The sequence below is a fragment of the Acomys russatus genome, chromosome 6, assembly GCF_903995435.1.
Source record: "Acomys russatus chromosome 6, mAcoRus1.1, whole genome shotgun sequence".
In the NCBI taxonomy this organism is placed as follows: Eukaryota; Metazoa; Chordata; class Mammalia; order Rodentia; family Muridae; genus Acomys; species Acomys russatus.
Window position 1 is genome coordinate 55,633,614 of NC_067142.1, and position 23,120 is coordinate 55,656,733.

The following is a 23,120-nucleotide window of genomic DNA, read 5'->3' on the forward strand; positions in this document are numbered from 1 at the left end:
TTTCTCTTACATTCCTGATATTATTAACCAATGTTTTTATATTTGTTTTGTTTTGAGACAGATTCTCATTATGTAGCCCCAACCGACTCTTAATTCACAATGTTAGTGACCTGCGTTAGACACAACTAGATACTGGGGGAAAGAATATTCACAGGCCTATACCAGGCCTATATCATCAGAACTGCAGTGCATCTAGGGATCTGAACTTTTAAAATAAACTATATGGATGTTTCTTCTCTACACGAATGTTTGAGAGTTGTGGGCATAGCAAATGTTCTTGGTATGGCTTAAGTGTTTTTACAAAAAAAAACCTATGTATTGGAAGACTGGCCCCCAGTTTGTGTTTGGGGTCATTGAATCTTTAAAAGGGAGGTTATAGCGGGAGACATAAAGCTACTAGCTTGAGAGGGATTAATGGAGGTCTTAGGAAGAACAACCCATGCTCTCAAGAGCAAGCAAGACCACTCCAAATGTTTGTTGGGCCCCTTTGCATCAGACTATTTTCTTCTGAGCTTTAGGCCAAATTGCAACATAGACAATTTGACCCTTACTAAAGGTGAGCCAGATATGGCTACCCAATCTTGGAATTTTAAGATCTCAAACTATGAATACATCCCTTTGGCAAACAGCCCACACTGGATATTTTATTAAAATAATACAACATGTAGTTCACTAAGCAACAGGTCCTTAAGAACTACTTATGATGTGTATTCTCCACTTGCTAATTTCCAAATCTCTCTCATGTGTTGACCTTCCTCTTATAACTGACACTGCACTTTCAGTCATTTCCTGGTTATGTTTACTTGACTGTTTTCTTATCCTACACTCAACACAGGCCAAATTAAATTATCCATTGTGGGTCTCTAATTCTGATATCTTGATATGGTGATCCAGGAGTTATCTTTGGAGTTGTTATTCCCTATACTTTGTGCCCCATTATTTTTACTATGTATATTGCCTGGAAAAGGCAGTGGTGATGAAAATGGGTCATGCCCTCCAGTATTTTAAAGTTTCTTTTATACAGCAACTTAATTCTATTGTTTCTTTTCTGAATAGTCCCAAGATTTCCCTGTTACCAACCTAGTCTAGAATATTAATGTCTGTCAGAACTGATATAAATTTTTTCTAATAATCATTTTTCTCCCCAAATTCCCTTTCTCGTAAAGTTAATTTGTTAAAATATTTTTTATTTTAATCTTCACCTTTGTTTCTCATTGTTTCTAGGCAACTTTCCAAACTATATTCAAGGCTATTTGTAATCTAGTCCTCATATGAGATCCTACTGAACAAAATTCTACCTCAATCTAATAAACCTCTGAACTTACTGTAACATTCCCACTTATGTTCAAAACTCATAATTGAGAGATCCACCTTCCTATGCCTCCCAGAGAGCTGGGATTACAGGCATGTGCCACCATGCCCAGCAAGGCCAGTCTACTCTACAAATTGAGTCTAGGACAGCCAAAGTTACACAGAGAAGCCCTGTTTCGAAAAACCAAACCAAACCAAACCAAACAAACAAAAAAACCTAAAAAACAAAAAACTAACAAAGCAAAACACAAACAAAAAACCCCTCATGACTTAATAGACAAAGCCACATTATCTGTTTGGTTCGTAGTACTTGCTTTTAAATTTCAATGGTAATTCTTTGATTTAATCATTAAGTATTGCTTCTTGGACGACTACTACTACCACTACTATTATTCCTGCGTCGGGTCTCTGGGGTGCCTCTGAGTGCTGGAATTAAAGATCTGTGTCCCCACACCAGTCAGGTATTATTTCATTGTATCTATTTTTCTAATTGCTCAGTTATTTCATTAGCTTCCTTAATATAGGAATAATATTTAAGCTTTATCTTCCTTGAAATGTTTGGACTTTTTTTTGGAGGCTTAATGCTGTTCTTGGTCTGGCCATCAATAAAAAGGGCTTGAAACTTTTAAATGGCTTGTCCATAACTTCAACTATCTTATCACTTGGTGGCCCCGATGAGATTTCCCACACTCTGTGGGACTCACTGTCATTCCCAGACTTCCTGGCCAGGGAGAGCTTCGCTGGGAGGCACCCTCTGACAAATGTCCCAGGGCCCAAAATCCTCTCAGAGGCCAGCAAGGTATGGAATAATTGTTGTATATGGACATCAAGAGAGTTCCTTTGAGTCTCTCCAGAGGTTGGTCTGCATACTGAGTTTTGTTCTGCTTCTGGGTAAGGGGAATGAGCCCATGGAGACCCTTATTAAGACAGACCTGTTCTGGTGAGTCTTCTGGATAAGCGGTGACAGTGGAAACCCTCTTTCTGGCTTGGGAAGAAAGTACCAGTAGGAAATTCTTCCCAAGTTTTCCCATGCTAAGTTGGTAGACCAATAATGGGGACTCCTAGTTCTGTCTCTCAGGAGGGATATGGTTTCAGCATTCCTTGAATGAATGGCTGGCCATGTGTGTAAATGACTGAATGCACCGGGGAAAGATTAGCCCAGGAAGTTATTTGCTTTCTTCATTTTGATGCTGGTGTTGTCTCCTCTCCCTGAAGAGGGGCTGAATTTGTACTCACTCTGGTTAATTAAAAGAATGCCAGTTTCTCAGGATTCTGCCAGTAGATGACTCCATCTGTATGCTATTGTTAGCTGCGTGTCTTTTTATACACATAAAGTCTCTCCTTTTCTCTGCAAGACAGGGAATTTTCAGTCATACCAATCCATCCCTGAAGCTACAGATCCTTGGTCTTCACCCAATGCCTTTCCTGCCTAGGGGTCAGCAGTGAGGGGCTGGTCCCAGGAATTGGGAGTCCCCAGATTGGGCCTGCTTCACATGGCAGGGTCCTCTGGGACCCTAGCCTGGGTCTGGGCCAGGAGGTGGCAGCCCTTCCAGGCAGCTTAGGGAGGGCAATGGCAGGTCTGTTTCACCACTGGTGTCCTTGCTACTACTGGCTGTGGTTTTTCCTTTGCAGAGGAACCAGTTCTTCCTGGGCAGGTGGCAACAACTCAGAGGAAAGGTGTCATCCTCTTCTATGGCCCTTTCTCTATTTCAAATCTTTACAAGCAGAAGCCCTGAGCCCCAGCTGTCCTCTTGGAGTCCATCCTCTACGCTCGGGATGATTGTCAGCAGGTCCTTCTGACTCTTCTTACCGCAGAGAAACGGGAACATCTTGGGGCAGAGGCACGGAAGGAGTTTTGGGCCTTGCTTTTGAGGCAGCTTTCTTATCCAAGCACCCTGATTGGTTCCCCACACAGGTTCCCAGGCTCTGAACACTTTTCACCTGTATCTTATGACTGGTATTTGGGGTGCAGATAAAAAATCCACTAATTTGACCAGGTGGTGGTGGTGCATGCCTTTAATCCCAGCACTCGGGAGGCAGAGGCAGGTGGATCATTGTGAGTTCAAGACCAGCCTGGTCTACAAAGTGAGTCCAGGACAGCCAAGGCTACACAGAGAAACCCTGCCTTGAAAAACAAAAACAAAACAAAACAAAAAATCCACTAATTTGTCTAAGACTACAGAAGTTCTTCAGAGCCCCAAAGTCTCCTGGGGTAGTTTTTGAGTGATTACAGAAGTTTCATAACTTTCACCCACTTTTGGTCCACTTACTCCAGAAAATGTTAGGGCATTAAATCTGGCTACTGTCATTCAATCAGCTCCGGACATTGACAAAAATACTTCAAAAGCTAGAGGGCTTTGTAGGGATAAATACCTCTCAAGTCATCAAAGTGGCCCCAAAGATACACAATAACGGAGACACTGAAAGGCAGAGGCAAGCTGCCTTGGCTGTGGATGGAGCCGCGGGCCAGCAGGCAAAGACTGTGCTGGCTGCTTCCCAGTCACTTCAGCTCCCACTGCTCATGTCCAGTGGAGAGACCCTCAAAAGTAAAATTGGGGCCAGCTACTAATAAAACGATGCCAGTAAAAAAGCCACTGGCAAGTAAGTACTATCAACACAGACACACACACACACACACACACACAGACACACACAGACACACACACACACACACACACACACACACACACACACACACACACACACACACACACCAGGTTTGGACCAGGTGACCTTCCTGGTGGTCCCTGGTTGCCCTTTCCCTCTTCTGTGCATAAATCTTTGAACATTAGGCACCACCATCACCTTTACTCCTTAAGAAACTAAAATTTCCTTTACACCTCCCTACTAACTTAGTTTAACTGCCTCTTTGTCAAAACAATATGTTCTAGCTTTCCCAGACTCCAAAGTGCAAACAAATCCAGGCCCAGGGACCCTGCTCCAAGACCTGCAACCCTGCTTCCTATAGTACAGACTGAGGTGTCCTAAAGTATCCTGCCTTGGCAGCTCACCACCTACCACCCAACTGAAGTTAAGTCTCTTGGCAAAAGCCACATGGATACCAACTTCTTATATCAAGAAGCTATCACCTCACGCCAGTCGGCTTAGAGTCCACCTTTCCTATCATGAACCAGGGACCTCAGGCTATCAGCCAGTCCAGGTCTATAGAGTCCTGGACCTTAAAGATGCTTTCTTCTCCATTTCCCTGGCACCAGTTAGCCAGCACCTATTTGCTTTGGAATAGACTAATCCAATGTCCAATCACAGTGGCCAGCTAACCTGGACCCCACTACCCCAAGCGTTCAAAAATAAATAAACAAAAAAGAAAAAACCGAGAATAATTGCCATGTTATATATAATTACTATGCTCTGTCGTTTGACCCTCATCTAAGTTTGATATAAATTATGGTCTCTGTGGGTTTTGCCTTTAAAAACTCTTTACCTCTGAATTTGAGCATCAAGAGATTTTTCATAGAGAGGAGACTGCTACTGGTCTGGCCATCAGTAAAAAGGAGTTAAAATCTTTAATATGTTTAATTGGCATGCTTATCAATAACTGTTTTTCGTGGATTATTTTATGATTCCAGAGTTGCTTACAACTGTTCCCAGCATACAGCAACTTAATTAGCGAAACTTGGAAACATCTATATAACAATCCAGTTTTATGTATGGTTGTATTTGTAGTCCTCCAAGTGTATGCTTACTTAGGACCAGAGTGAACCCACCCCTTAACTCCTCTTTGGGCTGCCCTCTCTTCGGTCCAGTGATGGTACGACTAGGGACTACCGTCCTGGGCACTACAGACCTATCAGAAGAGAAATGCGCCTACAACGGATAAGTCATCTGACGGATGTAGACATTAGATACCCTGAGTTGTCCCTCTATATGCTCCATCTCTAGATGGAGTCTCCGGCAAATTTAGTCCTCTCAAATCGGCAAGGCTTACACTTAGTTTTCATTTCCCAGGGAGAACTTTGATTTATGACAAAGACTTATCAACGAGACTGTACAAAAGGTTAGAGATAACTTAGATACGTGATAACAGGGGCATGAGTAAAATAACTTCTGGTACAATGAAATGTTTGATTGAAACCCCTGGCTCATAACCCTTTTCCCTGCCTTGGCTAGTGAATAGGACTTCTGAATCTAAATAAACAAAAACAGAAATACAAATTATACTCCTGTCATCTGTCATACCATTAGGAAGACCCGCGAAACCCGCAGGAGGCCGAGAAAACAACTTAAGTCTGTCCTAGCTCAGAGCCTCAGGCGCGCTCGCTTGCACGCATGCCCGATACCGGTGCGCGCGCCCCCCCTCCCCCCGCCCCGCCGCCGGTTTAGCTGGGCAATCCGCCAGCGTCCACCCGGGGCACGCTGAAGCGGTTGTTTTTCGAGCGTTCCTGTCCTCCAGACCAAGCTCCCCTACTCCTCCCTTCCGTGGAAACAGCCATCGCTCTTCTATGCCAGGAACGAAATCAGCTCTCCATACCGAGAGCCCGACACCAGGCCTCCGGCACGGCGCGGCCCCAGCGGCTGCGCGCGCAGTTGCACCCGGTGCCCCGCCCCTTCCGCCGCTCGTGCGCAAGCACGGCCTCTTCGGCGCGCCCCGGTTGGCTGCCCCGGCGGCCTCCCCAGCAGTAATGGCTTCTCTGATGTGATAGTTTTCCCCCGCCCCCTCGCGTAGGACGCGGCTGTGGGGCGGCGGTGGAAAGCCCAACTTTATTGTTCCCCCGGCCCACCTCCCGGCGCGTCCTCAGGATGCTCGGGAGCTGAGCGCCGGGGGCGGCGGAGGGTCGCGGTCGGTCCGGGCCCTCGCCTTAGAGCGCAGGGCCAGGGAGGGAGGGAGGGAGGGAGGGAGGGAGTCACGATGTCAGGTAGCCGCCAGGCCGGCTCGGGTTCCGCTGGGACGAGCCCCGGCTCCTCGGCAGCCTCCTCGGTGACTTCCGCCTCCTCGTCCTTATCCTCGTCTCCGTCGCCGCCTTCCGTGGCAGCCTCGGCGGCGACGCTGGGGTCCGGCGGGGCGGCTCCGGCCGCAGGCTCGGGCGGCCTCGGCGGCCCAGGGCGGCCTGTGCTGGTGGCGGCCGCGGTATCTGGCAGCGGCAGCGCGAGCGGCGGCGGGGCGGTGTCCGCGGGCCTGTCCCGCCTCAGCTGCGCGGCCAGGCCCAGCGCTGGCGTTGGAGGAAGCAGCTCCAGCCTCGGCAGCAGCAGTAGGAAACGGCCTCTGCTCGCCCCGCTCTGCAACGGTCTCCTCAACTCCTACGAGGACAAAAGCAACGACTTCGTCTGGTGGGTTTGCAGAGCACCTCCCGCACGCTCGACCACGAGTTTTCTGCTGCTGAAGCTGGCGGGGTCCCGTGTGCGGGGAGGCCCGTTGGAGAGCGCAGCTTGGTGGTGCTGGGATTCCAGCCGAGGGGGGTTGAGGGTTTGCAGAGTTCAGATTCCTGGTTGGGAGGTGGAGACGGACTGGGACCCAGAGGCAAAGTCGTGAAATGAGGCTACGCAGAGGTGGGGGCTAGTGTGCAGGGGCTGAAGGAATAGAGGTGGAGGTCCAGTAAGTGGTTCTGTAGAAAGGGAAGTATCTTGACTGTATTTTGGCCATCTAGTGGATGAGGCATCAGTCAGGAGTAGTTCATGAAAATTCGATTTTCGGAGGGAGAAGACTAGTGCCTGAATTTCTAAAGCACGAAATTGTTAGCTTTATATTGCAAACACTAGATTGTACCCGAAACATGGTTGTGGATGTTTACAACGTGATCTTTACCCGTCCCGCGTAGGAATGTGTAAATGGCTCCCATTCTAATGGCTAGGATACCTGTAATTCTACGGTGGATGACAATGTAGTCAAAGTTTGTTCATGACTAATTCCATGTTTCAACTGTTGGAAAGAGGGAAACACATTTACTAAATAGTGTTGCTGTGTTGTATGCAACTATCGCAGCGCTTTGTAATACATTCGAACTTTCTGACTTGAGAAAGGCTGGTATAGGCGTTGCATCACAGCTGGCATCTTGAATGACACAGTAGAATTCAGTTGTTGACGTCTAAGAGGGTTTTAAAGCAAAAGATGAATCTGATTGTCTTGAAGAATGAATTTTTTTTTTTTAATGGGGTTTTAATACTAGTTGTAGGATTACGAGAACTTAGTTAACATTTCCTCAAAACTGGTAGAATTCAGGGCCTTTTCTGGGAAGGAACTTGTTGATTGACTTAATGATGTAGGAAGTAGGCTTGAACAGTAATTCTTGGGGAAGTTGGTTTACTGCACGGGGTGGAAGATGGTCTTGGGTGGTGATATTAAAGATTATAGGGCTAGAGATTGTAACCACTGAGAAAGATATTGGCTACACTTTGTCTCTTCAGGAATATAATTTGTACTTCTGCTTTTGTAACATTTTTGTTGTTGAAACAATTATGCTTAGGATTATTTCTTTTTAAAATTTATTCACTTTACATCTGGCTCATACCCTTCTCCCTCCTCTCCTCCCAGTCCCATCTTCTTTTTCCCCTCCCCTCTCTCCTATTCCACCCCAGCTCATCAAGTCACATTGGGATTCAGTTCACCCTCTTACCCTGTGGTCCTGCAAGGTAGTCCTGTTAGGAGGAAGTGATCGAAAATCAGGCAACAGAGTGCATGTCAGAGATAGCCCTTGCTCCCCTCACTAGTGAACCCACATGAAGCCTGTAACTGAGCTGCCCATTGGCTGCATCTTCTACTTTAAATAGTTTATGGTTGGGTCTAAGAGGTGTTTGCATTCCTTTTTGTTTGTTTGGGTTTTTTAAATTAATTAGTTTAATATGAGTGTTTTATCTGCAGAAGAGGGCATCAGCCCACATTATAGATGACTGTGAGCCACCATGTGGTTGCTGGGAATTGAACTCAGGACCCCTGGAAGAGCAGGTAGTGCTCTTAACCACTGAAACATCTCTCCAGCCCCTGTTTGGTTGGTTTTAAAAGACAGACAGGGTTTCTCTGTGTAGCCTTGGCTCTCCTGGAATCAACTCTATAGACCAGGCTAGCTCTGAACTCAGAGATACACCTGATTCTGCCTTCCAGAGCTGGGATTAAAGGTGTGGGTTACTACTGCCTGGCTCGGGTGATTGCATTTCCAATCAAGAATGTTCACATGAGCTAGTAAAACAGCTTGTAGAATTTAATTTTAGCCATTATTTTCAGTTCAGTTTTTGAAAAGTAGAAGAAAACACAGATTTAAGCATCCTTAGGTCATTTAAATAATGTTCAAGGTGTGAGAAAGGAGAGCACTCAGTTATTCAGCTTAGACATCGGCTGTTGAACCATCTGCTTGAGGGTAGTGCAGGCTATGTATAGGGGAATTGAAGGCGACTGAGGAGCAGCTAGCATTGGTTTTGCTAGTAGGTCCTGCGTTTATTTCTGTTACTGTGACCAATACCTTGACTAAAAGCAACTTAGTGAAGAAAAGGTTTATATGGATCAAAGTTTCAGTTACAGTCATTATTATGGAGAGATCAGTACAGGAGCTTAGAAGAGTCACATCCACAGTCAAGCAGAGAGAGGGGTGTTCTATGCTGCCTGCTGGCTTGCTTGGGACTCTGCTGGCTGTCTCCATTCTTGCACGGTCAGGGCTCAGAACTAGGGATGTTGTTGCCCACAGTGCTGTTCACACTGGGCCAGGTCTTCTTACCCCAGTTAACAATCAAGACAGCCCCCCACAGACATGCCAATAAGTAGGCCACCCTGATCTAGACAGTTCCCTGCTTGAAACTCTTTCCACATGGTTCTAAATTGTGGCAAGCTGACAGGTTTTAACTGTTAGTTTTATAACAGCTCAAGAGTAAGACTAAATTATTAGTTCATCATCTGGTTGTTTTAAAGAAATAAATTGAGCCTAGGGGTTTGTGAGAAGAGTTCAGTAGTTAAGAGCACCCATGGCACCTCACAACTGTCTAACTCATTTCTGAGGGTTCTAATCCTTCTTTTGAGACCCATAGGCACCACTGGCACACAAGTGGTACACAGACACACATGCACGCAAAGCACTCATACACATAAAATAAAAATTAATAATTGTTCTCTTATACTATGTTGTATAACTATTATATTTTATATTCTATTGTGAAAATATCCAACGATTATTTTTAGTTAAAGTTTTGAATATTTCACTGTGTAAGAATCTCAGTTCATTATTTCTCTTTCTGGTGAGATTGTCTACTCAGAAGAATTAATCAGTGAGTATATTTTTCACTTTTTAAATTAGGTTTAATTTTTATCAAATTCTTGGATTAAGGATAATATATTAGGCAAAGTATTAGCAACTCTCTTTATTCCTAATTGGCCTCTGGGTGCTTTTGTCTTTTCTATACCTCAATGTCAGACTGAGCCAACTCAAATTCCTGGAATCTTTTTATATATGACAAGGTTTAAGTTCAAAGAATATTAATTTTTTACTCATAGATAACACCTTTTTAAAGATACGTTTATATTTAACATCTCATTTATCCTTAGAGAAGTTGCAAGGAGTTGTGTAGATTCTGTTAGTTTGCTATAGCACCAGTATAATGGTCTTCTCTGTGTCTGATCAGAGAGTTAGGGGACGGAATAAAAAAAATTAGATCTAGATCTCAGTGTAGCACTTCTCTTTATGTGATTATTGAGCTCTGAGTTCTAAAATATTAGACAGTGGTTCTTAAATGGGCTTGATTGGAGGTAAGCAGCTGTTTCATGTTTTTCTCCGTAGCTGCTCCTCCCCCTTGCTGCCCGTATTCAGAAACAAATCATAGTGGGAGCCCGCAGATGGGGATGTGCCTCTCTGACTTCGTGAGGGCAGTCATTTAAGTAAAACCACATACCTAATTTCAGGAACACTCTTAGCTTCATAGTATTTGAAAATAAGTTTGTGTTTAATTGTAGGATTGGTTGGTATTTTAGATACTTAGATCAACTGTATTAAATTGTGGGTAATTTTCACAGTATAGGAAGGCAGAGAAAATTAAGGTGACATGAGAAGCCCTGTCCACCCTGGAGTCTAGTATGCATTTTTTGCTGAATGAGAGTCAAGAAACTTCAGCACCTTATGTCAAAATTGCCTAGAGAGGTAATGTTTTCCTAAAGACATCTCAAGCAAGTTTACTTGGGGCCTTGGATTTTACCATATTAGTTTTCCTCATTCCTAAACCAAAGCGATGATTTCATAAACCAAAAAAGGAGAGAGTTCTTCAGAATAAGAAAAATATAAATTAGTTCATTTTTTCTTAATTTTAAACTTAAATTTTAAGTCTTAACCTTTAAAATGTACAAATTAGATCCTTTGAGGAACATAACTTGGAAAGCCATAGGGTCACACACACAGCTGTTGTAATGGCATACCCAAGCAGAACTCTCTGTGGAGACGCCTGCACCCATGCTTGGTGACTGTGTCTTCTCCTTTTCCTGTGTGGCTCCCTAACCAGTTGTTTCGTAAACTTACCAGCTTTGTTTAATTCTGCCTCATCTTTGAAGTGAGGGCCAAGGAGCAGCGTTTACTGAGTGGAAGTTCCTAAGAGTGGAACGCAGGCTCCTAGCAATAGTACTGTGCCATGGTTCCCTGTGGCCACTGGCAATTCTAGTAATACTGGTTAAGACATTTCTTTGTAATCAATTTGTCTTCTTTGTTGACTGTTTTTCCTCCTATTTATGGGTTTTATTTTCATATAGATGCCTAGCATGAGTGAGACCTTAGGTTGAGTCCCTAGCACGCATGCATATGCACACACTTGAGATGGTGGACATTGTTAACATGAAGCTCCCTTTGCTCTTTCTGATTTTTTTTTTTTTTAGTTAGCACTTTGAAGGCAAGATTTCAAGAGCTAATTCAGTAGAACCCAATGGGCTCTACTTCCACTAACTCCTTTAGGATCTTGGTTAATGCCCTTGGGTTTGGCTAATAGTTAATAGTTCCTTATCATTGTGCAGTTGGACCATAGATGCAGTCACAATTACTCAGTAACAAAGGAAGGAAAGCTTACATGGCTGTTCCAGAGTTAGTTCTTGTATCTCCTTCCTTTATAATATCTTTCCTAAGCATTCTATCCTTTTTGTGCATCCTGAACTGCTCACTTAGTGAGTTTTTTTGTGCTCTGCTTGTGTTATGACTACCTACAAAATGCTTTCAGGCAAAAGAGTGAGTCCACAATAAACTGGGTCCACATAAAGATGAGAATATGTTCAGTTGTTTCACTTCTTTCCTCAGCTGACAGTGTTCAGAAAGCAGTGTTCACTGTTTAAAAGCAGTCTTTTTTTTTTAATTCAGTTTTTTTAGTAATATGGTCAAAAGGAAGTTCTCTCTAGTTAGATGTTGACCTCAAATGCAAGTGAAGTATATGCTTCATTATATTTTACTGAGTATAAATTTATCTCTCTTTCACTTCACTTTAACATTTTTAAACATTGACTTATATGTTGTAGTTGTTGGTGCCATTGTCATTGGTGGTCGGATGTAGCAATCATTTCATGAAGATGCGTATACATGAAAGATAGGTGCCTCAAGGAATGAATGTAGGCTTCAACAGAATGGAAGAAAATCTCCTTGAGATGATTTTGAATTAGTTGTTTCAAACTATAAGCTAATTGTAGTAATGGGAGACAGGTGATTCTAAGTAGAAAGTAAGACATGTTCAGCAAATTCCTACATTGACAGTCAGTTGTAGGATATATAGCTAAGTTTAAAGCTGGCATAATATATTAGTGACAGTGGTGTTTAGTTCTGTTATGGATTCTTTTTAATCAATTCGGCGTCACCAAAGTACTGAATACTGTTGCATAGAAGAATGTGGCTATCAGTGACAATGCTTCCTTCAGGAGCCTGGGAAGTGGCACAATAGACAAAAACAGTTGCTGTTACAAGCCTGACAATCTGAGCTCTGTTCTGGAACCTTAGAAGGCGAGAACTAACCTCTGAAGGTTCTGCAGCCTTTACATATGTGCCGAGGCACCTACACACGTAGATAAGTAAATACATTTCAGCTGGGTGCACATCTTTAAATCTCAGCACTTGGGAGGTGGGGCCTGGCATTTCTGTGAGTTCCAGTGCTAGCCTGGTCTACATATTGAGTCCCAGGCTAGCCAAAGATATATGAAGACCCTGTCGTTGTCACCTCCCTTTCCCCTCCAAAAAAAGAAAAAGAAAAAGAAAAAAAAGTTAATTCATGGAGAGTAAGTTTAGTAGGTAAAGGGTTTGCTACATCTGTATAAGAACCTGAGTTCGGATCCTCATAAAAGTTGCATTCAGCAGTATACACACCTGTAACCCTAGGGCTAGGGGTTCACTAGCCAGCTAATGTAGCAGAAACAGTGTACTCAGGCACATGCCTGTATCCCAGCACTCGGGGAGGAGGAGGCAAGTGAGTTCTAGGCCATCCTGGTCTACAAGGCAAGTCCAGGACAACCAAGAGAGAAATTCTGTCTAGAAAAACAAACAAACAAAGAAACAAAAGTTCAGTGAGAAACCTGCTCTCCCAGTCTCCCCCACTCCAAAAGGTGAAATGACTGAAGAAGATAGCCACATTTACCTCTCCTTTCCTACATACTCACCCACATGGGCTGGCACTCTCATGTATTCCCATATGCACATGCATATACTACACACCACCTGGAAAAAGTTAAATACTAAAATATCAGTATTCATAAGAGCTCCTGTTTTTTTTTTTAATGTATACTTCACAATTTGTGTAAATCTAAAGAGAGAAATACAATAAAATTCTATTTTGATTTGGGACATATCTTAGATCATGTGAATGCCTAGTGTGTATAAGGCCATGTCCAGAACCAGTGTGGTGAACACATATACACAATAAAAGACAATAATATTTGAAAAAATATTTTCCCCAGGAAACTTTCTTTTTTTTTTTTTTTTTTTTTTTTTTTTTTTTTCTGAGACAGAGTTTCTCTGTGTAGCCCAGGCTGGCCTCAAACTCACAGTGATCTGCCTACATCTGCCTCCAGAGTGCTGGGATTATGAGCGTATGTGACCATACCTAGCTCCCCAGGGACCTTTCTAAAGGTAGGTGTGTGTGTGTGTGTGTACACACAACACACATACCACTCTGGGTGCCATCTTTAGGATTGTTCACCATATTTGAAACAGTCTCATTGGCTGGGAGCTCACCAGTTAGATTAGACCAGACATCCAGAGAGCCTCGGGAATTCTATGTCTGCCTCCTTGGTATTGGATTACAAATCACATGTTTACATGGATCTGAGAATGATTCATGTTCTCTTGCTTGTAAAGCAAATGCTTTGCCAATTTAGCCTACCTCAAAGCTCTATATTTCTTATTTCAGTTGATACACAGTTACTTTGTATACTCAGAGTGCAGCTTTTTAGTACATGTGTATAATATGTAATGATTTGATTAGTATAGCTCAGGTATTTATCTTTTCTGGTAGGAAATTGCAAATACTCGATCTTAGCCATTTAAAAATGTTTCATTTCTTTTTTGTGAACTATAGTTATGTTATGATTTAGGCCACTGAAATTATCTATAACTCTATGCCCGTTAATCGTGCTTTTTAACGGCAGAATGCTGGGATTTTGAGTATTGTTTTGATCTTCTACAGAAAAATAAGGAAGAGGAGAATTAGAATTGAAATTTAACCGAAAATATCACAATACCATATATGATAGTGGTTAAGAACATAGGCCTGAATTTGATTGTGGCTTTGTTACATCCTACCCATGTGCTGTTTACAGCCCATTGTCTCAGTTTCCTCGTTTTTAAAATGGATCTAGTTACAGGTACTGTTGTGACTTTTCCTGGGGAGACACGTTTGTTTACCTCAGACAGGAAAGCTGTGGCAGACTAAGGAAATGGTTCCACCCGAGTCTAGCTTAGTGAACTGATGAATTGGGGCGTGGGGTATTAGTTGTAGAAGTAAGCAAGGGTGACTCAAAGGCAGCGGAGTCACCAAAAGCCCAAACCTGCTGTGGGGTGCAGTGTACTTAGGCTGTACGCCTGAGCCCTGCACACATTGCAGGCAGCTCCACTGAAGAGAGTGTCTTTCCCGCAGTAGTTCCCTGCTTCAAAGACATTGGCTGAGGGCTCTTGTGAGTCTTGCAGTATTCTGAGCTTCTTAAACTTAAGTTTCCTTAGTGTCTTGAATCTTATGACTCCCTTACCCCTGCACCCCAGGAAGGAATGTTTCTGTTTGGAGGTACCTCTCTTAGTGTGTTATAGAAAGGGTTAAATGGCTATATCTATCTGTCTGTCTATCTATCTATCTATCTATATAGTTTAATAAATATTGCTTGGTCTATGTTATATGTTAGCTTTTACTGACATCATCTAGAAACTACATTTGTAAAGTCATCACTCAAACATTTAGTTTTCTTTGGGATAGGACAAAAAGAGGGTTGTTCTCTCGTTCCTTCCCCCCTTCTTCCCCTCCTGCCGCCCCCTCTGCTTAGGTTGGAGATGGAGCCTAGAGCTGTCCAGTGCTCGGCAGTCGCTTTACCGCTGATGTATGCGCTTCTAGTCTCAAGAACAGTTGGGCTGGAGGGTCTAGGTTAGTGTTTCTGAGCATAGCAGTAGTGGGTATAACTTTCTTGAGACCTCTGATAATAGAGTTTCACCTTAGAAATCATGGGCTGGATAAAATATTTGAATAATTTAAGTGTACTCAGGACACATATTTCAAAATTTATTGCTTTCTGGGTCAATTTGAACATACTACTTTTACTAACAGTCATGTAAATTTCCATTGACAAGATTAGAATGCTTAACTATATATTAAATAGCTATATATTAAATTTGATTTAATTGACATTGTTATAAGCCCTTTCTAATGTGTAACACTCTGCCTTAACATTTATCGATTTTTCTTCTCTTCTTTTTTTGTAGTCCCATCTGTTTTGATATGATTGAGGAGGCGTACATGACAAAATGTGGCCACAGCTTTTGGTAAGATGATCTTTATTCAGTAGAAGTGCAATTAACAAAAAGCTATGCTCTTTAAGATAATTTTACATTTTTTCGACTGGTATGTATTTGGAGGTTTAACCGCTCAAGATGGAAAGTATGTTTGGTACATGTCTTCTATGAAATATTCCAATGTACTGTAGGCCTTAAAATAGGTTTTAAAATCATGTGTTTATTATCTGTTAGTAGAAACTTTAGTGCTTTAGAAAATCAAGGTGAGTAATCAGTCATTAAGCATAAGATGCCAGTTACTAGAAAGTAAGGTGGGAGGACCCAGAAAGCAGGTGAGCACAAACAGGAAATTGATGGAGTAGATTAAAAGTCCTGCGCACTCTTTGTTAACATTATACATTGATGTATTCTACATATTATATATAATAAGTAAATATATACATAATTATGTTACATTGATGTATTTAAACATTCAAATTGTGAGCTAACATAGAATTTACAGTCTTAGGCATCTTGATGTGTATGTGTGCTGTGTTCATTTGTTGTGCAGTCTCCCAGACTTGTTCCTTGTGCAACACTGAAACTGTATACCTGTTAAAACAGGGCTTCAATTTTTCATCTTCGCAGTCCCTGAAAGCCATTGTTTTCCTTTCTGTTTGTATGGATTTGTCAGTTCTAGATACCTTATACATACATACATACTTCACATAATGTCCTTTGCATTCTGTGTTCTACTATAATATAATTGCCTTTTAAAGTTTGAATAGTATTCTGTTTTATGTACAGGTGACATTTTGTTTATTCATTCAGTCATCTATGAAGGTTAGGTTGATTCAACCTCCTGGTCCACATAAATAATTCTGCCATGAATGTGTGTATTAATTTCTTTTCTATTGCTGTGACCATGAATAGAAGCAGCCTATAGAAGGAAAAGTCTGAGTTTCCTAGTCTAGAGAAATAGGAGTTCAGTTGTGGCAGGGAGGCATGGCAGCAAGCACCAGGCATGGTGTCAGGATCAGGAACGTGGGAACTCACATTGTCAAATGCAGATTCAAAGCAGAGAGAGTGAACAGCAACTGGATAGAGACTGTAAGCACCAGAAGCCCCCGTGATAACCTTTTCTGGCAAGGGTGGACTTCTCAAAAGTATCACTACCTCCCGAACAATGCCAGAAACATGAGCTTCTGTGGCAAACTCTCATTCACACCACAGTATGCATATAGAAATACTTGTGTAGATCTCTCCTTCCTATTCTTCTGCTTCTTCCTTCTCTCTTTGGTTGTTTTCCTTGTGCTGATTTGCTCAGAGGATCTCTCAGAGGATAGATGTAAAGAACCCTGTGGAGACTTAGACAGGGTAAGGTTGGTGGGAAAGGACATGGAGCTGCCTGCTCTCTCCAGCCATACACGCCTCTTCTAGTACCTCCACTGGGTCAGCAACATGCACATCTCTGCACCAGACATCATTTTGGTTTCTTACACAGGTTTCATTAAGTTGCAGGGACCAGCATCAGCTCACCCTTCAGCTCCTCTCATCTCCCCTTTGATGAAGGTAAACTTGATGTTACCTAGACAGTCAGTGAGTGCCCTGAGCAGCAGAGGTGCTCCCAGGCATCCGATACCTCATGTTACTTGTTTAATCATTGGAAATAGAGCATTCTACTTGAGATCAGCCATCTTCATGATATATTTATGGATTCTGTTTACCATGTAAGATAGTCTTAATATATCTTTAGTCTGTATCGGAAGTTCTGTCTGTAATTTTATGTTGCAAATGGATGAGCATGACATTTGATAAGTAGATATCTCTTAGATCTGGAGTATGATTCAGGATTAGTTAGGTTTGCAATAAAATAAATTGTATTATTTATGTTCTCCATTAAAATAAAATTATGACATTGTATATTCTTGGCCTAGAAAAGCAACTTTTATGGTGTGGAACAATGCACTGCAAAACATAAATGCCTCTCTCAGTCATTTTTCCTCCATTGCTAAAAGTTACCTCTTTTCAGAATTCTTTTGCCATTTTTTCTGTTTTAACTTTGAAATTTATTACTCTTTCACAACTTACACATATATACTGTACTTTAATCATAATATTCCTCCCCCTTATCACTCCTATCTTCTTCCACCAAATCTCTTCTATCAAAAGTTCATTTTTGCTCTCATGATTTGCTACTCATTTTCTTTTGATCAATTTGGTTATTTGAAAATTTTACACATGTATATGTTATGATTACACTCCCCTTTCATCTCTACCAACCTTCTGCATTTCTACCAGCCCTTTCCCAGGCTCATGTCCTAGTTTGTTTGTTTGTTTGTTTTGCGGCCCCACTGCATTTAGTAAGGGATGGCGGCATGAACATGGGCAGGTGGTTCTTTACTTGAGCACGGGCAGGTTACTAGTAGCTTCAACACTGAGGAATATGATCTGTGCCTTCCACTATGGTAACCATTAGCTGCCTAATACAGTTCCTGGAAAAAGTTAGGAACTTATGAGTCCTTCTCCCATCAGTGACAGTTTATTGAGTCACAGTCTTTTGGCGTCTTACATAGATAGGCTCTCCTATTGTAAGCTCTTCACTATGAAAGTTGTGTCATGTCCAAAAGACAGCATTTCATAGTATGCTGTCTCATCTCTGCTCTCACTTCTTTCCTGTTCCCTAAGGTTAGAGAGTGAAGGATTAAAGATGTCCTTTTTGTAGCTGACCATTTAAAAGCTACTTATTATTTAGTTATGAAAAAGCCTTTTGTTAACATCTAAAATATTCTCCTTTTATCTGTCAACCCTCTCATCTTTATATCTACCCAGCTTCCTCCTTCATAACTGACTTTATTTGAATTTATTGGTATAAGCCAAGCTCTTCTCATGTTTATTTTATGATAATAATCATTCATCTCCTTCTTTTCTAAGATGACTTTTCCATATTCTTCCTTTGTATTTGTATATCTCATCACAGGTCTTCTTTAATAAAAATGAAAAGAAAAAAGTTTAATGTTTTCTTTATTGATATTTTCATATAGGAAGCATGTAGTCACATTTGGAGCTTATCTTGTGGTCTCCTGGTGATCATAGTCTTGCTGTTGTTGCAGGAGGTGATGATAGTGTCTCTGGGACACTGTTCACATCATTTGTTCTGTAGATACCGGAGGCTGTTATTTATTATGGACAATTACTCCAATTTAGGCCCCTGTGCTGTGCCATAGACTAGAGTTCCTGCTCTTGCATTTTTTGAAAGTAACAAATGTGAAATGAGGGTAGTAGAAAGTAGAACACTAAAATCTGATGGATGGTGGGTAGCAAGATAGAAAAGTCAGCTTCAGTTTATAAAGGTGAAATAAATATATAATAATCTGGAAAGAAGAAAAGGTATATTTTCTTTTTAGATATGGTTTTTGTAAGTACCTTTCTAACTTAGAAATTATTCTTTTCTGATTGTCAGAGTAATATATACTTACTGTAGAAATAAGTTAAAGTATTTCTTACCTACAGACTGAAATATTGTTAATTTACACTGTAAATGTGTTTTAGCTTATTTAAAATGTACATGCATATTAACAATATAATGATTTTTTCCCCGTTTCAATTTGATATTTTTCTGATAAGGTTGAATAGCATGTAGAATATGTATGTATGCATGCAGGCATACATGCATGCACCCACACATGCACACACGCACTTATTTATTTAGGCCAGGGTAATGAACAGTTATAAAAGATCCATCATTGGAAAGGAGCTTGCTATGGAAATCTGTCAACCTCAGTTTGATCTCCAAAAGCCGTGTGAAGATGTAAGGAAAGAACCTACTCCACAAAGTTGTCCTCTGACCCATGGCATGTGCCTCCCGCCATCTTACACATACGGTGCTGATGAAATCAGGAACATTTTAAAAGTAGTATACCACAAATATGTAAGAAAGAAACATATGAAATATTTTATAATAATTTATTCATAAATATGACATGCATGTACAATGTGATTTTTATTGCTAGTATACCATTACATTGAATTATAATTACAGATTTGTTCAGTTTGCATGTGTAGTTTAGGTTGCTTATGTTATAGTTTGATATTATGATGCTGTTAGCTAATTCTGGTTTCTTGAAGATAAATCCTTATAAATAAAAGTCACATAGTGAGGGAATATAAAACCTTAAGGTTTTCCTGCATTTCCTCTTTAAGAAAGTTGTACTGGTTGCATTTCCTTCAGCTATGTAAGATTATGTGTTCTGGAGCCCAACACTATTTTCTTTTATTTTCAATTCCTTTTAGTAAACATTAGCACATGATTTTAAATCACTTTTTTGTTTTTAGTGAAGTTGATGTTTTTCTCCTGCTTCTTGACCAGATGTTTGTTTTTGCTTGAGTATTTAACACTTTTCTTTTTGTGTCAACTCTGACCAAAGGATATCAGTACTGTAAGAACATAAATAGCTTGTGTAACTAACTAGCCTGTGGGCACACTAGACCTAGTATAGTATAAAAAGCTTGTGTAACTAACTAGCCTGTGGGCACACTAGACCTAGTATAGTATAAATAGCTTGTGTAACTAACTAGCCTGTGGGCACACTAGACCTAGTATAGTATAAATAGCTTGTGTAACTAACTAGCCTGTGGGCACACTAGACCTAGTATAGTATAAATAGCTTGTGTAACTAACTAGCCTGTGGGCACACTAGACCTAGTATAGTATAAATAGCTTGTGTAACTAACTAGCCTGTGGGCACACTAGACCTAGTATAGTATAAAAAGCTTGTGTAACTAACTAGCCTGTGGGCACACTAGACCTAGTATAGTATAAATAGCTTGTGTAACTAACTAGCCTGTGGGCACACTAGACCTAGTATAGTATAAATAGCTTGTGTAACTAACTAGCCTGTGGGCACACTAGACCTAGTATAGTATAAATAGCTTGTGTAACTAACTAGCCTGTGGGCACACTAGACCTAGTATAGTATAAATAGCTTGTGTAACTAACTAGCCTGTAGGCACACTAGACCTAGTATAGTATAAATAGCTTGTGTAACTAACTAGCCTGTGGGCACACTAGACCTAGTATAGTATAAATAGCTTGTGTAACTAACTAGCCTGTAGGCACACTAGACCTAGTATAGTATAAATAGCTTGTGTAACTAACTAGCCTGTGGGCACACTAGACCTAGTATAGTATAAATAGCTTGTGTAACTAACTAGCCTGTGGGCACACTAGACCTAGTATAGTATAAATGGTGTAACCTAAAACTTAGTCCGCATTTATATTTTATTCAACATGTAGGACTTTATATATTTATTCAAAATAAGTGTTTTATATATTTTGTTTGTTATAAAAAGCTATAGATGAAATAAATTTGCTATATGATGTTGAAAGCAGGAACACTAATAACATTTTGTGACCTATTTGTTAATTTCTTTGTTGTTTTAATTAAGTTTGTGTTTTTTCCCCCTTGCTAATAGCTACAAGTGTATTCATCAGAGTTTGGAGGACAATAATAGATGTCCCAAGTGTAATTATGTTGTGGACAATATTGATCATCTCTATCCTAATTTCTTGGGTGAGTCTTTGAAATTATTTTTATTCTACTCTTTCCACAAAAATACATGCTAACAATATAGTTTATTCAGAAATCCCGACTCAGAAGTAAGCAAGTTTTTCTCTGTTACTCACCAGGGTGCTTTCATCTTCTTGGGCTATGGCATAGACTCTGTACATGGTTAGTACTATTTCTTGTTATTTTACAGTTTCATAAAAGCAAAACCCAACATGCCCTTTAGAGTTTTATGCACCTGTTTGGACAGAATGTAAGGTTTCCAGAGGTTGTCAGAAATTAGAACACCTTTATATCTCTGTATGTAGTATTACATGTTTCTGTGTTTTACTCACAGTGTAACAGTAAAAAGTTACAAAGGAAAGGGTTAATGGGGAGGGAGAACATGAGCTTGGTCAGTGTTGACTAATAGGAGAAGGGGGAGAGAAATAAAAAGCTTCCTGAATGAGGTGAGTGTAGAGAGTATGAGCTGGAAAGGCTCTTAACTGGAGGAGGAGGATATAAATACAGAATTTGATATGGAAATGTAAGAATTGGAATATCATTTTAGGTATGAATGGTAGCAACTTGGAACTAAGTAGTCAGATATAACTTATGAATTTAACAATTAATGGTTTTAGTTGGATGTGGTGGCACATGCTCATACCTAGCACTTGGGAAGCTAATGCAAAAGACCCTGTGTGGTCCAGGCAGACCCTATCTCAAATAAGTTATGTCTTGAAGTATAATTGCAGGCTCCACTGCAGTATGAATTAAGGAATAATGAGTATTAGGACACAATAGAAATCCTAAGACAAACCTAATGCCAATAAAATACTTAATCATGAAGATGACTAAGTCTAAGTAGAATGCTCTATTTCCAATGATAAACAAGTAACATGAGGTGTCGGATGCCTGGGAGCGCCTACAAGTTCACCTTCATCAAAGGGGAGATGAGAGGAGCTGAAGGGTGAGCTGATGCTGGTCCCTGCAACTTAATGAAACCTGTGTAAGAAACCAAAATGATGTCTGGTGCAGAGATGTGCATGTTGCTGACCCAGTGGAGGTACTAGAAGAGGCGTGCATGGCTGGAGAGAGCAGGCAGCTCCGTGTCCTTTCCCACCAACCTTACCCTGTCTAAGTCTCCACAGGGTTCTTTACATCTATCCTCTGAGAGATCCTCTGAGCAAATCAGCACAAGGAAAACAACAGCCAAAAACATACGAAATAGGGAACTCTAATTACAGTGAGATATACTCATTAAGGTGGCTGCTAGAAAGGGTTACAAAGATAGGAAGAAGCTGTATGTGTAGTGTTTGTAGTGAAAACCAGTATTGCGTTTTCTGAAAACACAAGATAAAGTATTCATGATCCAACAATTTCCTGCACATAGACATGAAGAAGAATTTTGCAGAAGTATTTGTATGCGCAAATTCACAGTGTCATTATTCACAGGAGCCAGGAGGTGGAGCCATGGAAGACTAACTGGATAAAATACAATATGCAATATACTCAGGCTTGAAAAGGAAGGAAATTCTAACAAAACCTAAAACAACTTCAGTGTACTCAAAAGTTCCTTTTTTCTCTCCCTAGTCTATAAGTACTATCTCCATTATCAGAGCTTACTCTTTAGTTTATTCCCACTTTCCACCCTCCCAGCACATGTATGTGTGTGTGTTTTGCAAAGTTTGGAATTTAACTTTTCTTAGTTTTGCTATGTATTAGTCTCTTATTTACAATCCTGAGTATCTATATTTAGACCTGGTATGGTGGTGAACACCTGTAATCTCCCAGCAATTTAGAGGATGAAGTTGGCCGCCGGGGGTGGGGTGGGGGGGGGTGGGGGCGTTAATTACGTTTGAGCCTGGGCTGCACTGAGAGGCTCTGCAACTCTGTCTCTCTCTCTGTCTGTCTGTCTCTCTCTCCCCCTCTCTGGGAGGCTCTGCAACACAATCTGTGTCTGTCTGTCTGTCTCTCCCCCCACCCCCCTCTCTCTGGGAGGCTCTGCAACACAATCTGTGTGTGTGTGTCTGCCCCCCCCCTCTCTCTCTCTCTCTCTTTCTCTCTCTCTCTCTCTCTCACACACACACACAGAGAGAGACACACACACAGAATCTTCCCTTTTCTGCCTGCTCCTCATTCTTTCCTTCACTCTCTCCCTACCACTCACCCACTCTTCCCATCTGTCTGTCTCTCCCACAAACACACGCCCACAGGCAGTCAGAGCTCCTGTTAGGTTCTGTGTTATGTGCTTTTGTGGGATATGACCTTATTTTAGGGCATCTTATACTACTATTATTCTGTTCATTCTTTAGATGATAACACTGAGACACAAGTAGGTAGAGTGACGTGGGTAAAGCTATGTATACTTTACCTTTTCCCACGAGGATTGCTTATCTAGATT

At 41.2% G+C, this 23,120-nt stretch overlaps 1 protein-coding gene across 6 annotated transcripts in view; it reads left to right on the forward strand.

Moving 5' to 3' along the window:
* The first annotated feature begins 6,158 nt into the window (after positions 1-6,158).
* The window catches only part of Cop1 (COP1 E3 ubiquitin ligase), a 118,217-nt gene continuing 101,255 nt past the window's right edge, over positions 6,159-23,120 (forward strand). For 4 of the 6 annotated variants that reach the window (XM_051147652.1, XM_051147651.1, XM_051147654.1 and 1 more), the window contains exons 1-3: positions 6,159-6,597; positions 15,162-15,221; positions 20,646-20,743. In XM_051147652.1, coding sequence (XP_051003609.1) covers positions 6,179-6,597; positions 15,162-15,221; positions 20,646-20,743 — 577 coding nt within the window. In that variant the 5' untranslated portion in view covers positions 6,159-6,178. Of the gene's footprint in view, positions 6,598-15,161; positions 15,222-20,645; positions 20,744-20,859; positions 20,903-23,120 lie in introns of all 6 variants that reach the window. The other 2 variants (XM_051147656.1, XM_051147657.1) reach the window with 1 other exon arrangement.